The sequence below is a fragment of the Phymastichus coffea genome, unplaced genomic scaffold (genome assembly GCF_024137745.1).
Source record: "Phymastichus coffea isolate CEN01 unplaced genomic scaffold, Cenicafe_Pcof_1.1 PCOF00036, whole genome shotgun sequence".
NCBI lineage: Eukaryota > Metazoa > Arthropoda > Insecta > Hymenoptera > Eulophidae > Phymastichus > Phymastichus coffea.
The window spans coordinates 1,821,184-1,837,402 of NW_026706847.1; the positions used below are offsets into that span (position 1 = coordinate 1,821,184).

General features: G+C 33.4%; 1 protein-coding gene across 1 annotated transcript; it reads right to left on the reverse strand.

Moving 5' to 3' along the window:
• Positions 1-8,632: 8,632 nt before the first annotated feature.
• LOC131663459 (beclin 1-associated autophagy-related key regulator) lies at positions 8,633-16,088 on the reverse strand. The gene is made up of 9 exons (XM_058933886.1): positions 15,256-16,088; positions 12,426-12,531; positions 12,253-12,334; positions 11,953-12,190; positions 11,685-11,863; positions 11,406-11,562; positions 11,152-11,328; positions 10,929-11,058; positions 8,633-10,758 (listed from the first exon to the last, which is right to left on the reverse strand). Exons 1-9 carry the CDS (start codon positions 15,474-15,476, stop codon positions 10,600-10,602), a joined length of 1,449 nt encoding a protein of 482 aa, XP_058789869.1. The 5' UTR covers positions 15,477-16,088; the 3' UTR covers positions 8,633-10,599.
• Between the last annotated feature and the right edge of the window lie 131 nt (positions 16,089-16,219).

Here is a 16,219-nt window from a genome sequence, read left to right on the forward strand (position 1 = left end):
CGGTTATTTTATCAATTCTTACACGAATTTCTATGCTCCTGAACAAATTTCCAAAGTATGCTCCAAACATTAGCCTATTCTATTGTTTTTGACGAAAATTCAAGTTTTTAGGATTTGTCCATATATCTAATAAAGTTTAACAAACCGCATCGTCTGTGCTATCTGCAATTTAAGTAGATTGAAGGAGCGCAAGTAATAGTCTTTCACTGTTTCTTTTTACGCGTTCATCTCTATAGTTTCAAGATTAATAATACTGTAAATGGTACGTCGGATAAAAATTCTAATGGAGGTTTCCACTCGATTTCACGAAAGATTTGTAATATATGTCATTTACTCCTATATTTTACTGCTTGGCCAATTCGTTAGGTTGTTTAACAATAACCTTCTATTGATTGTGATCGTTGTTATTAGTATCCTATAGTTGGCTTTAAAACAATCTTTTAGAACATTTTATATTGCACTGGCTCATCACTTCAGTAATTGCATCGTGAGCTGAAGTGTTTGCAATATTAATTCTTCTCTGTTGAGTATATAATAGCTGTCACATTAGCTCCATTTCGTAAAATTGTACTGCTAATGTTGCCAGCTATTTCATTTTACAAAAAATTTATTAATCACTAAACATAAGTGAACCATGAAATAAAAAAAAGGCAATGTGAATCGGTATTAATCGTAATAAAAAGCATAGCATGATCGATTCACAATAAATTTTGGATAGATAGTGAGATAAACTAGTACAATACGTAACATGCATATAATAAAATAATTAATCAATAAACGAACTGTATCTTTACAATTCCCAATAATCCTGTCTTGTCCACGCTGAGAAGCGGCGCGTCAAAGTTTATTTCTTTTGAATTACAGTGAGTTCTAGTAGGAAACTACGAAAAATAATAAATATTCCTACGGAACTATCAGCTAAACTGTTGGCCAAACAATGTCAAAATGCAAAAATTCTTTTTTTCATTCATAGGTTGTTGTTAGGTTGGCGATTTCGGTGTAATATTCATGCCGAACGTGAACGCGAATGCGCAAACCTGAAACCAACCGACTAGCGAGATACGAAAGGAGAGCCGGAACATTTGGAACTCGTTGACCGCATCGATCATATCTTCAAATTCATGGACGACCATGACGTTTCTTTGCATTTCGACACAAGGACGAGCGTATAGGAAATGTAATTTATGAATTTGCTTTTCTCTTTTTGCGATCGAGTATCAGTGGGCAAGAATAGGGACGGATGAAGCTAACAATGAAACAAGACTTCAGCTCAAATTTTACTCGCGTTTGATTAATTGTTTTAGGCTTAATACGCATTTTTACCGAATTATCGAACTGTGACTACTGTAAGTATTTTTCCGCGTTCTAACCTCCAAATTGCACTTTCGGCGCTCATTTTCAGCTCTCATACAAAAAAATAATGTCGCTAACTACTAACTGATGTAAAAAGGGGTTTTGACGAAACTCGTTACAGCACTCGCCTCCGGCTCGTGCCATAAACTTCTCGTTTTGTCAAAAAAGCCTTTACGCACCTGTTAAGGAATGTACTATTGTAACATGATCACATTATATTATTTGAGCAAAACTTGAATCTACTACCTAGTTGTAAAAAAATAAACGTTATTGACGTTAGATCGGCGAAACGGACCGCGACGAATAAAACAGATAGCGCAAATCGTAGCCGATAGTTGAAGTAAGCAAATTATATTTTAATAGAATACGCATTTGAGAAAACATGGAAAATAGGTGCTCACAAGTGAACACAATCGATCTTTGCACACTTAAATTTCCGAATGAGCCTATTAAGAGAGCGCGCGTTCTTTGAGGTGCCGGAACATAGTGCACACCAAAATTATAGAAAATCTTGGTGCTGTGTTCATTACGCGCGTGCTTTCTGTGGCACCTTGTTAGAGCGGCGTTCAGGGCGTACATTCATCGTACTGCTAACTGTTTTAACACACTTAACAAATGACTTGGCTGCAGTATTACTTGGCGTTTCTGATAAAAATTTTAGTTGGTAAATCTACCGTAATTAATAATATAAATGTCGTTTCACATAAATACTCAAAGATCCGTCACTCTTATTGTGTCTGAATTTGTTAAGCCACCGCCTATGATTTCTATAAATAAATGTATCGATAACATTTCAATGTCATTTAAGTATTACTCCAGTTCATGTCCGATCGCAGCTGGACAATTCATTCAGTTGATATATTTCAATTTGAATTTAAATATTGAAATATATAATTTGAAGTGAAAATGAACGCGTTGCATCATCTTCTACCTTATTTACAATACTCCGTAATTTATGTTTAAAGAAATTCAATTTTTGTAGAAAATTTATGTATCGAGGCTCAATTCTAATGCATGTTTTAATATTATACGTATAAAAATTAAAATTACATAGTTTGGTTGCAGTTCGTAACGTACGTGTTTATTTTTACTTTTAAAATGTACGCATATTTAAGGTTTTCATTCATTATTTTCAAAAAGTTTTTACGTCATCATCAAAATGCCTGCTGATAATGGATAATATATAACATAACGATGGCTACACGTTTGATTTCTTTTTTCTGCATTTCAAATTGCTGTAGATTTATAATACCAAAAATCTATAATTTTGTAGAGTATGGGTTATTGGAAAAAAAAAATTAATAAAGACGTGGAATCGTCGGAACAGAAGCGAAAAATTATATCGTAAAATTATTATGAATAAAGTGATTTTTTAATGATCTATTAAGACAAATTTGATGTTGAAAAACTGAAGAAAAATTTACTTCGCATCAAAAACTATACGGTTATATATATTAATGTAAGAATAGCTGATTGATATCTCGATAACGGTATATAACTGAAATAGTGTCGGAATAGTACATTTTGATACTAATGCAAGAAAGTGATGTGATCCTCGTGTGGTGGTTTGCACCCGAGCAAAGCGTGACGAATGCTCGGTTATCAATTCCATGGCTTGCCAATTTCCCTGCCGTGGTGCGTATACTATTTTTTTAACTTGCGGTCCGAAAGTATCATTTTTTGTCTAGTAAAGCCGAAATCAGCATGTTACCGACTGAGCTGTGGCCGGGAAAATATATCTTCGAACCTCTGGTCAAAAAAAGTATACGCAGACGAGCATCTATTTTCCATATGACGTCTGCGAGACGAGGTTTGAAGCACGTTTGTTTAGTACAATCGACCATTGAGCACAAAAGTGAACACTGTATTTTTTTTTCGGCATAGATATTACGCATGTGCGCTATTCATGTGAATAATCTGTTTGGAAAACCGCGATAAGTTGAGAAACATTGAAAAAATTTATTATTTGACGTTAATTCATAAAATAAAAATAAATCTTGCACATAGTCTTTTCAGGCTACGCACAAGTCTTTGGTAAAATAATGACAAATAATCAAATTTTTTTGATTATTTTGGTAAAATAATGATTATTGGTAAAATAATGACAAATAATCAAATGATTTTTTTACCTCAGTATTCGTCCAACATCCGATGTCCAATGATCGACGGCTCTTATGTAGAGAATCCCTGAAACTATTGCCAATTGAGTAATAAAAGATCGCGACGGCTGGCAACTCAATTGTTCATATTTATAACTTTTTTCTAAGAAAATTACAAAAACAGTTGAACAATCGCATCATTCAAGAAAGCCATCGTAAGTTTAAAATATTTAAAAAAACGTACTCAGTAGAACCAAAAAAAGGTTGAACACGTGTACAAAATCGATCGGCGACAGTGTTATCGCTGATAAAATTTTTCTTACACTCCCCATAAATTACCCCATTCAACATAATGCAACAATTGATAGGGACCCTAAGAAAAAATTTTCCTGCGGCAACTCTGATGAGCGATCTGAAAAAAACGGGGAAAATGGTGGAGGAGTGGGGGCAGGGATGGTCGCTGTCACTACGTTACTGTGGCTGACCTCATTCAACCATAAGCTACGCGTTGTTCGGAAGTTAAGCTTTATTTTGAAAAAGAAAAGTGGTATATGAGCAAGGAAAAGTGAATCGTGATTTTTACTCAACGTAATGCGAGAACAAACCCTGGTAAGACGGGAAAATCCATATTAGAGTAATTGTATTAATTTTGGAGTACAAACAAGGCGATGCGTAATCTGAAACTGCTACGACGTCATTTCTTGTTCAAGGAAAACATTCATGCCGTGATTGTACATAATTTACTTTTGAAGTAATAATTTCGACCACGAATTAAGATTTTGCTTTTTAATGACACCCCGTCTGTAACAAGGATGTTCGTTCAAAGTAAAATTATTCATTTATTTGGAACTTCGAGATCGACACGCGAGAAATCGGCTACGAAAGATGAGATGATTTCAGCTATTGACGTCAACAATTGATCTTGCTGCATATGCAGGAGCATTGTCTCCACTGCACAATAGAAATTTTCATTTGGCAGTATAAGCCCCCGGCGTCCAAACGCTATATCGACACGACGACAGCGACCATCCCCGCCCATATTGCTCCGCCATTTTTGATGTTTCTCCCGAGATAGCCTTCGCACGTGTGCATAGGAAATATCGTGCGATTGCGAATAAACGAATTATTTAAATGGTTCTACTTTGTTGCGCTAGGGAGGTGAACGCGGTCTCTCTTATTTCATGCAAGCTAATAGATATATGTTACACCTTTAACGAACGTGTATACTTGTTTTTTCGAAATGTTAAAATTTACAACTGATGACGGCCCGCATTTTTATTCAAAATATATTTATAAAATATTTTTATTTAAAATATATTTATAAAATCAAACGTAACGAAGATTTGTTCTTTCCCTTACGAAAAAGAAAGTTAATTCTTTTATGTTAGAAACGAAAATTTTCGTGTTTTCTGAGAAAAGAAAAAGGATCAGCAAAATTTCTGCTCATTATACCCAAACTTGTAGGTATCAAAAAGAATTTATGCAGATCTAGGCTTTTTCAAATTGTGTGCACTCCAAACCTCCCCCCCCCCCCTCTCTCTCTCTCTCTCTCTCTCTCTCAGTGGGAAGCCTACTACTATTCCCGAGCAATGGGAAAACCTTTTTGCTTACATTAAGGCTGTGAGAGAAGATTCCTCAAAATGCTATCTGGATTCATTTTCTGTTTTTGCTCGAAAAATTTTCTTGTTTTATAACGAGATAAAAATAACATAAAATGTTATGAAATTAATGATTTAGTGAATGGTAATCGTTTAATTATCATCGTCAGATACATCTATAGTTTAACGTCGAATAAATGCGAAATTGATTTAAAGAAAATGAAAGTCTGATCACCTCGGAAGCAGAATTTCTAGAATACACATTGTTTAAAATACACGCTCCTTTTACAATTTAATGTTATGTATAGAAGTATACACAGAACCGTTGATCTTTTATTAGATATCCCAGCAAGATCCCAAAGTAGGGGCGGTTGTTTGTTTCTACTTTGTCTCGTCGGCTTGGCAAAATAATGTATGTACTCCGGAAAATCAGTTGCTTTCGAGGATCCGTGACGTGTAGTCTGATTTGAGTCTCAACCGGAAGTGTCGTTCTTATCTTAAGTCATCTGGACCTTGAGTGTCATTGAAGTATCAACGGTAAATTATTATCGCGCGTTTACACAAGATTCTCTTTTCCCGTGGCCGCGCCTATAGGCGATCTGTATGAATTTTTATGAGACTTGGGGGGGGGGGGGGGGCTGAGCGAGGCACCATCACCCCATCGTCGCGATCAAGGCGCTTCTTTGTGCAAAGATAGGAGAGCTCACTACGCGTCGAGTTCAACGGATTCGAATATTGTTTAGAATTACAGTGCGTTTATAATTTATATTTCGTTTTATATTTGATTTTGTTGTGATCCTTTTAGTAATATGAACTTTGGTTGCAAATTAACTTTCGTCGTCCTTTTCTCCACGCGTCTGCACTTTCTTATACCTTCTGTTCTCTTAATTCGAACTAGTTTCCTATACCGTTTGTTAAATAAGTCTTTTATTCAAATTAATCTTAATCATTGTGTTATAATTTACAGACCCTGTAACTTTTACATCCAGTCATTCCCTATCTGAAAGAACTCGCACATATTAGCAGCTTCCATTCATAATCGTTCTATAAAATCTTAACAAAGGCATCTAAGATTTTATCGCTCGTTTTGATCGTCGAATTTGAAAATGGTAAGTAAAGTTAAGCTGCATATATAATCATAAATAAATAGGTGAAAGGTTGGAATTTTTAATATTTTTATCATCGATAAAATCAATTTTATCAATATAGTATATCAATTGTATCAATACTTAAATGATAATACCGGTCTTTCGGTAATTATCGGTAATCGATAAATCGGTAATTACATACATTTTTCAAATGGACGAAACTGCGACTAAAAAATGAGCTAGAGTATATGATTTTCGATATACATTGATCTGTGAAAAATTAATTTTAATTTATTTGTCATTTTGTACTACTTATAACAATTGATGTTTTTTAACATGTTTTTCCCGGAAATTGCAGTGGAAGACCCTATTTAACTTTGAATGATTTGATGTTTGCACATTACTGAAATTAACAATTCAATTTATAATTTTTAGCAGTGTTATCAGGCAGGGGAAGACATATTCTCCTATAAAGATATGGAGTCTTTTGCCAAGAATTTCAGATTTAACGACTGGCATATACTTACAACATATACTGCAATGCCATATTGGACTGCTAGAAATGGGTCAACGTTGCTTCATTTGGCAGTAATTCACGAGAACATTGACTTAGTCAAGTGCTTGTTGTACGAGGGTTGCATTACCACCGCCTACGATTCCTTTGGCTACTCACCACTGATGATAGCTCTAAAATCGATCTACAAACCTTCGAGTTTAGAGGCTGCAAAACTTTTGTTGGCTGTAAGAGCTTCTATCCATGCTAGGGACCCGACGAAAAATGAGTTTAGCCCTTTCGAGATTTTTCTGGCCGAGCGGCGAAAATACGATAAACGAACGATGAAACAAATCGAAGAAATCTTACCACATATACTTCATAATATACAAGATTCCAAATACGACAATATAATACTATCTCGATTACTGAGCAAAGCCGATTGGCCCTTAAAATATCAGATAGCTAAGGACATGCCTGAACTGATGAAGATACTTATCCAGCAAGGGAGTAGGAATACTTTCACGCCTGTAATGACACTCGCCGTGAATGCGAGGGATTTCGAAAACATCAAATTGATTGTGCATTATAGTTATATGACCGGAAGACAGGCACTCTATCAGAAACTGTTCAGCCTCTTGACGTCGAAAAAGTTTGAATTATGGAAAGATATCGTGATACGCTTGCCTGGATTAGGTATTAATCACAATGAAATACACGAGAAATTACATTTCATGTTACAAAAAATCTCCGAGGAGGACTTTGAAAAATTATTAAGCTCTAATATTCACGTGGTAGTGAAAGAACAATTAGGAATAGATATAAGGGTGTCGATATTCGGCAACTGCCGGGTTAATGCAATGAAGCTTCTGCGACATCAGAATTTTGACCTAAACACAGTAGGATATAAAGGATTGACTGGTTTGCGTATTGCTATCCAGAATAAATTAGACAAAAATATACATTTCTTATTGGATTTTAATGTCAATCTTGAAATTCAAGATGACAAACGAAAGACAGCTCTTTATGATTGCATAATGAATCCAGAGTATGGACATTTACTATTGATACATGGTGCTAACGCGCAACATTATGATTTAAATAGCAGGCCAGCACTAGATTACGCTCGCTTGCGCAAATCTCCTTTGGCTAGCTTTATTATTGCAAAGCTCGCGCTGGATCATGTTCAAGGTAAGGTAATGAACCGAACGATTCGGGATCAGATCAATAACACTTCGGATTATAAAAGAATTTTCCAAGTATGCTACCGACAACTACAAGTTTTAAAGATTAATGAAATCGAAAACTCAATAACGTTTTATGATGTTCTCACCCGGAAAATTGAGACACTTTATCGACACGCGCATTATACCACTATGATTGAAAAATTGAAAAGTCGAAACAAGTTGCATCCGCTCTACTGTTCTATGTTACAAAATAAACTGATGTGCAACCGCATTCTGTATGTATTTAAGCAACATTTGGCTAAAATGATATCCAAAAGAACTGGTAAATCGATTTCCCTTCATCACTTAGCTGTAAGAAATATTTCTGAATATTTAAGTCACAGGGACCTAAAAGCATTTAATCTGTATAGCAACAAACATCATAGTAAACATAGTGTACCTTTTGAAAGCGAAATACAATGTGTACAAAATCGAAGTCAACCTCTTTCAAGCTTGGTCCCTTCTTTATATAATACTAGTAATTTTTATTAACAATTTATATAAATATTATAATAATAATTTGTTTCGAGGTAAAAATGTACTTGTGTAAAGCTATGGTACATTTTATTTCTACAAATCTATTTACAATATATGTTTAATTCACAGCTTAAGAGTAGGTGTTTTTGATTTATAATTTTACCAATGTTATCGAACAAACTGAATCATGCACAATAAGCAATAATATTCAGTAAACTCAAAAAATGAGTGTTTGTTACTCATCAAACATAAAAAATATAAATTAACATTTTTCATGTTATTTATAAATTTTATATCAATAACTATCAAACTCTGCAGGTATGTTAATATTATGGCAAAAGTATAAGATTCATTCTCTTTCATTTTCAATAATCTCCGAGGAGTAGGAAAAATTAAAGTCAAAGTTCGTCCACGTATTATATTTTATTATAACATACAATAGCTAATTTTTTTTTTAAATATTGTAGTTTGTCAAAGATATCACATTGAAGTTTGTTTAAATAAAACGTAGCCACTTAAAGGCTTGCATGAAACATATGTACATATCGTACATTTTAATCGATATTCTTGAAGCAAGTCAAGTTACTCTAAATTCACGTTAACTATAACATTTACTTAAGAATTCAGATTAGATATTTACAAAATTGTAGTATCGATCATTTATTGTTATCGGTCGTATATTGTATTGTATAATCTTAAACTATTGATATGAATTGTGATACATTTGCAAAAAACTAGAACTTAATTAATTTTGTGCTAATATTTCTATTAAATGTAGACAATATAACTAATTTTTGTCTTTTTTATATGTACATGTCAATAATACATTCGATGTACATGAAAAATAACGCTGTATAATGTTATTTATCGCAATATAACTTTAGATGTATAATCAAATGATGACCACGTAGAAAATGTAGTTCATACTTTTATTTAAGTATTATTAAATTTCATTTATAAACCTCCATGATGAGTTTTATTTATGACATTGTGTGTATGTAACAGTTTTATTTAAATATGGATGCTTTTCGCGCACAAAATTGTTATTTTATTACGGGCGTATTGTCATAATATTACTAATATTATCACTAAGACTAATTTATTTTTCATGTACATCAATTATATTTATTATTTTCAGACTTATATTTCAAAATATTATTTTGAATATATTTAGTTGTGATAATCATTCATTTTACACAAGTAATCATGTATTGATAGCAGGTAATAAATTTTTTCGTACAACTTTTGCATACGTTTCATCACATTTAACTTTTATGTTAAAAATCTTATTTTTAATATCTATTTGCTTCTTCTATAAATGAAATGAATTGTACATGGTTTCAGGTAGATTTCTTTTAATAAAGTTATATTATTTACTGATACTTCCATTCATCACTTATTTTACTCCTGAATTCAGTTATTAGACTTTAAAATATTAAACATTTTCTGGATTATTATCTAGATGTACAAAAATAATATTAATTTTTTTATAGATCGATGCATTTGGAATTATTCACACTCTTCGATCGGTCAACAGTCATTTCACTCTCATAAAATTTGGACGTTTACATTCCTTAAATAATTTTTTACAACTTTCATTTATGTTCACTATATATCTGTTATCTAATCGTACATCGTCAGAATTGCATGGACTTTTTACAAATGCGCACTGTGGATTGAAATATGAAAAATCATTCTTATCAATTAAATTAAATATAAAGTTCAAGTAAACTTGTAAAAGAAAATGACTAAATGGCTTTTGTTAAATTAATGAAAAACTAATATTTTCTCTTGAACATATTCATTAAGATATTTTAGAATAATTATTCTTATCGTTCTAATTGCGGCGAAATAGTCTCTAATCTAACGAGACGAATTTTTTCTAGTAATAAAATAGTGTTTCTTATTTATTGCCAAAATATGAACCAGCAGCTTAAATATTTAAATTTAACCTGTAAAAGAAATATAAAATCATAGAAATATTTATTACAAAATATTTTTTTTAAATTAACTATCACTTTAGTGACTATCATTATAATTACAAATATACTGAAAAAATGTACAAATTTAACTAAGATAATTAATGAATTAACTGGAAAAAATGACTTCCCGATTATGAATTATAGATATAAAAATTTTTCTAAACTTCATGTATGAAAATATTTCATAATCAAATGTTGAAACTTGAAAACGTTTCGTTGAATAAAAAAAAAAATAATAAACATTTTTCTGCCTGCAGTAAATCGAATCTAAATAACTAAAAATCTAATTGGTTGTCCAGCCTCTCCAAATGGAAGCAATACTTGCTGCCGCGCTAGTTACCAAACCTCCTGCAACACTTTGATTTACTTGCATGCTGGATGATTGACTATTCATTGCACCCGGAATCGGAATAACCATTTCAGGACAGGCTATATTCGGAACCTGTAACGAAATAGATGATATTTATATTCAAGTTATTAGTATTGTATATAAAATTCTAACGGCAGACATGATTTTGTGAACGTAAGAAAAACACATTTGTATGATAATAGTAACCTCATTCCACTTACACTCATGTGCAACCATATTCACAAATTTGATTTTCAACTTACCGCTTCCCACTCCCAATTAAAAGCATCTTCTTCTTCATCAGAAGTAGAATCATCGCTATTTTCTAAATCGGGAACTAACTGATTGTATAAGTTAGTGATGATAACAGGGTCGACTACAATAGGACCCACCCTTTAGAAAATGAACAATAAATAGACGCAAGTATTATATAAAACTCTTGTAAATATTTTGATAAAAATTATTTTATATAAAAAGATCCACTACCTTCCTAAATCACTAACATCAGTATTAAGTAAATACATAAGATTTTGTAAAGTATGCATTGGTTGTAATACTGATGTATCTGTATTTTGTGTAAAGCAAAGATGCAAAATATTGCTGTTGAGTCTAGCTACCTTCTTTGCAAATTTTTGATCAGATACTTCACTTCCACAAAACTCACTGAAATCATAAAAGTTTATACAAACAAATATCACGAAATTATATAAAAATATTAAGATTTATATTTATTGGCATACCTGTATGCTAACTTGTATGGTAGCCGGACGTTGAGGTAGTAAGATAAAACATTTACAAGTTGTGAAGCATACGTCAAAGCGGCGACTGTGTTCCATGCAGGATTGTGCATGACATTCCCTTTATTTCCACTAGGTACACCGTCTCTATTTTCAGACACTATAAGGGAAGAAATTAATTAAATGTTCAATAGAATAAGAAATGGAAAGCTCAAATTAGTAATTATTGATTAATAGATAACGGGGCAAAATAGGTATTCGTAATTCGATGTATTAACTTACTCCATAGAGTATAAGCACTGTAATCTCCAGATCCAGGCAGAGTTGGTGCAACAATTTTATGATGGATCTTTAGGCTATTTTCTGTATCATTGATCCATTTACCACGAACGTATGATGTTCCTGAAGCATCAGCAATAGCAGAAGTAACAACATCTGTACTAGATTGATCACCTTCGTTGCTATAATAATAAAATATTCTAAATAAATATTAGTTTTCTTATAGGAATAAACTAGAAAATATTTTGATATTTATTTTTCATAACATTACCTCTTACTGGGCTCCACTATGCTAAGAGGAAAGATGTACTTTATCAATTGCTTTACAGCCGTTCGTATCACTTTTTTCAATTGTTGTCTCTTTTTTTCTACAGACTCTTTTTGTTTTTCCTTTTTTATTTTCATATCTGTTACTTTTTTACGTAATTTTTCTATTTGCTCTACATGTTTTGGTAATCTTAGAGCTGTATCGACATTGACTTTCTTTAAAGCATTAATCGATTCATTACCTAGAAAAATATTAATGCTTAATTGTTACAATCTTACGAACCATTGCTAGAAATAAAGTTACCTTTAATAATGTTTTGGCTAGTTTCGCTTTTAATTTCATTCAACAGTCTTATTCTTTCTTTGCAAACATTTATATTATAGAGCTGTAAAACAAAAAATAAAACTTTAATTCGTTCATAAGTAAATAAGCCACTGGTTACTATTATTAATTATTTAAAAAATATAATTACTTACTAGTTCAGCACGTCGTCTATGTTTTTCAAAGGCGTCTGAACATCGATCTCGTAACTGGCTTGTTGATTTTTGTATTCTAAATAGTCGCTGCTGCTTGTCTATAAACCTGTGAAGATTATTTAATAAATATATAAGACAATTTGCCAAAATCAAATTTATTTTGCTATGAAAAAATGCTTGCAACATTTTTCTAGATTTAAAACATGACCTAAAATTTTGATAGTATTTACGTACTTTAGCCGAGAAAAGCGTGAGTACAGTCAAGGAACTACTGCAGCCAAGTGAAGGGAGCGCTGAGGTTTTATAATCTTGCGATACAAACGTAATCATAGACAGTATTCGTTACTTTGGTTTCGATTTTGAGGCTTGAAAAATGTTTCAACCTTACCAAAGCCATAATTAGAATTATCGTCTGTAATTCGGAGAAGATAAGTCGAAAAAACCTCAACTATCAACTATTTCCGACGTCGAATTTTATTTTTTTAATCGAAAGTATACCGGTGCCCAATCACTTACCTAAATTATTATATACATTTTATTGGAACTTTCAAGCAGAATTGGAGCATCTAAGTTTCATTTTATCCTTATATCTTTTTGGAGTCTGCTCGCATAAAACGAGCAGACTCCAATATAACGATTTTACGATATCTCCACTTTTGTTAATTGAATTTCAAAAAATGTTCTAGAAAATAAAAGGCTGAATTGTTTTTAATCGATCTACGCCAGGTAAAAGTGCATTAAATTCAATATAAAGCCAACGTAGATGGTTTTTTTGTACGAACAAACCCGAAGAAGATATAAGATTAAAACTTATGAAATTGAGACACTCCAAACTGTGCTTGCGAACTGCTCTGCAAGCTCCAACGGAATTTACTTAAAAATCTAAGTGATTAGGAACCGAAATATTTCCAATTAAAAAAATAAAATTCACCATCGGATATTTTTGATATTTGTATTCTTATGACTCCGAACTAGCAGTTGACATTCAATCAGTAAATACGGTGCCGTCTTATGAGGTTTCTATTGTACTGATTCTCTGCAAATTTAAAATCATAAAAAAAGCACACAGAATTGACTGTTTTAAGGTAATGAATAAACTAATTATGTCATTAGGACGTTCATTAATAAAGCAACAACTTTTTTCGTTACCATTGGTCAGTTTGTCCTCAAAAAATCCTTTACAAAAAATAAAATAAGTTTTAGGAATTAGGTTTTAGTACACAGATCAGAGTTGCGGTAAAATTGAAATAAATTCCGGTTATTGAACAGTCTATTGTTATAAGTGTTTTTCAGAAGAGTCAGGATACCAAAATTTATTTAAATTCCATCTTCCAGTTAAATATCGATAGATTAATACTCTATAGTAGTTCGTTTGATCTGATGCAGCGATCTCAGCTTTGTAGTAAACAATGAGAATAGTGGTATTCGGGGTAATCCGAGAAGCATATACATCACTTCGGCATTTTTGTCCTAAGTCAACAACTGTAGGCCGAAAGTTTTTATTACTTTTAATCACTTAAATAATGTATGAGTGCGGTTAGTTTGATCTGAGCTAAAACCCTAGACTTGTTTTATTTTTGTTAAAGTGTTTTTTCGTGAACGAATTAACCAATGGTAAAAAAAAAAGTTGTTCAGTACTGATGCTGTCGCTGCGACTTTAGTTGTTATGATCGACGCTTCAAGCGATCAGGAACCTCGGCAGTCTATAGGGGACTATATACTATCCCGCGGTGCAAACATCTACAACTGTATTCGGGCTCTCTTGTCTCGAGTAAGGTAACCCTCTCAGGTCGGTCGGGCATGAGTGTCACGCGAAAATCTCTTTCCAGAACTTGTTGAGTATGGTATTTTTTGAAACGCATGGAAAACTCAACTTTTAAGTTCATGTTATCAGCAGAACGTACGGGAACAATACACTTTTCGCACATGTCGAAACACTATCATCAGCCAACATGCTAATTGCAGTTGCAGAGATTAGAAGGGAGATTGCTAGACGTATGTATATAAGCGTCTATATTCGTTGATCTGGCAAAAAAAGGATAGGAGATGGATAAATCATTTTTTTCGGAATTAAATCAAAACAATATCTCGTATATGAATAATAAACATTTCACTTTGGAATAATAGAAATCGACCTAATTTAACTAAAATTCATTTGAACTTGACCTGTTATAACGACAAGAAAAAGCAAAAAAAAGCTAAAAGACAGTTTTCTTAAGACATCTCCCTGCTCCCTCTTATTTAGCTGACAAAAACTTTTGTTTTTTCGTATCCTTACAACCAAAACATCTTATCGCCTCATCACCAAAGGCAGACGCTTAGCGCTTGAGCATTTATCTTTTTTGGCCTCATAGACAAGCCTCAAAGCCAGCTTGTCTATCTCCCGTCCCATTTTAACTATACTAGTTCAACGAATATAGATGCTTCTATAGTTTCAGTCGTGGCCGCTAGGATCGCCCTGAAAAATAACCAGCGCACGGTCGAACATACATATCTCCACCAATCTCCCTGCTAATCTCTGTTAATTGTTTTCAAGAATAAGATTTAATTTATTTGTTAATAGTGGGACATAAATAGATGACAATATAATAAAGAAAGTAGTAGTTCCATCATATTTATCAAGTCAAATTATCTAATAAGCTTCTAAAAGAGTAGCAGAAAAATGCACTGCGTAAAAAAAATGTACGCAGAAGAGTTAAAAAGCAAAGACAACTTGTAACAATGCTTGAATAATTCAGTACACGGGCAGATACAACTAAACAAATCAAACACTCAGCTAGACAATAACAATTGAGCCTAGTACAAGTAGAAAAAAAGGAGGAAGGCTAACCTTTCTGAGTAGACTGATATCGAGTGTACGAATTCGCCGTGCTGTACGCAGTGTTTGCAGTAGAAGCTTCTGCGCTCATTCTGGCACAGCGGACAACGGAGCACATTGTATCCAGAACGATTATTGTCATCGTCAAGGTCGGATGACAGCAGAAAGTTTTCGGGCGCCGTGGACGAACCATTCGAGCTGACGCTCGACACCATATCTCGTGCCCGTGCCATAATCCCTACTGTTCTGCTTGGCGACGACGATTGTTCCGCTGAAGCAGCTGTCACTCATCAGCTGATCCGTTTTATTTACAGCTTGCGCTTACACTTTCGACCGTTGCAACTATGCTGGCTTTGATTATGATTTATCGGCGTGTAGAACAGTCCAACGACTGCTTTCGATATCGGTCTCTTTCTCTCCTCTTTTCTCTCTCTCTCTCTCTTTCTCTCTCACTCTCTCTCTCTCTCTCTCTCTCTTTCTCTCTCTCTCTCTCTTTCTTTCTCTCTCACTCTCTCTCTCTCTCTCTCTCTCTCTCAATCTCCGTGTCTTTCCAAGTCCGAACGGGAACAGAGTTCGACAAAAAACTGCGCAATGTATGTTGACTCCGTTAATGCGCACACTACGCACACAGTGGTATAACCAGATAATACCACTTTCAGTTCAAATTCGATATCGATGAGGGAATAGCAGATGAAAGAACACAGCCAAACACCACCAATGTAAAAGCTATGTTGATACGTGTTTTCTGTTAAGCCAACACTTCTCTTGAAAACAATACTGGATTGAATTATAAAAAATTAGAAACAACTCATCAAGAGTTAGAAACAGTACTGATGAGCCATGAAAAACCGCTCTGCTCTATGTGCACTTGGCGCTGCATTGTTTGTTTCTCCTCTCTCTAAACTAAATCAACCAATCAACGTGCTCCTACCCCCGTCTTATATGACTATACCAACACATTCACGTAATAATATGC

What these genes read in the sequence shown, in the direction of transcription:
- LOC131663459 (XM_058933886.1), bottom strand. Translation starts at nt 15,476, where the DNA reads ATGGCACGGGCACGAGATATGGTGTCGAGCGTCAGCTCGAATGGTTCG. An exon ending in ATAGACGACGTGCTGAACTA is followed by an intron (nt 12,335 to 12,425) that starts GTAAGTAATTAT and finishes TTTGTTTTACAG; the next exon opens with CTCTATAATATAAATGTTTG. An exon ending in ATAGTGGAGCCCAGTAAGAG is followed by an intron (nt 11,864 to 11,952) that starts GTAATGTTATGA and finishes TTATTATTATAG; the next exon opens with CAACGAAGGTGATCAATCTA.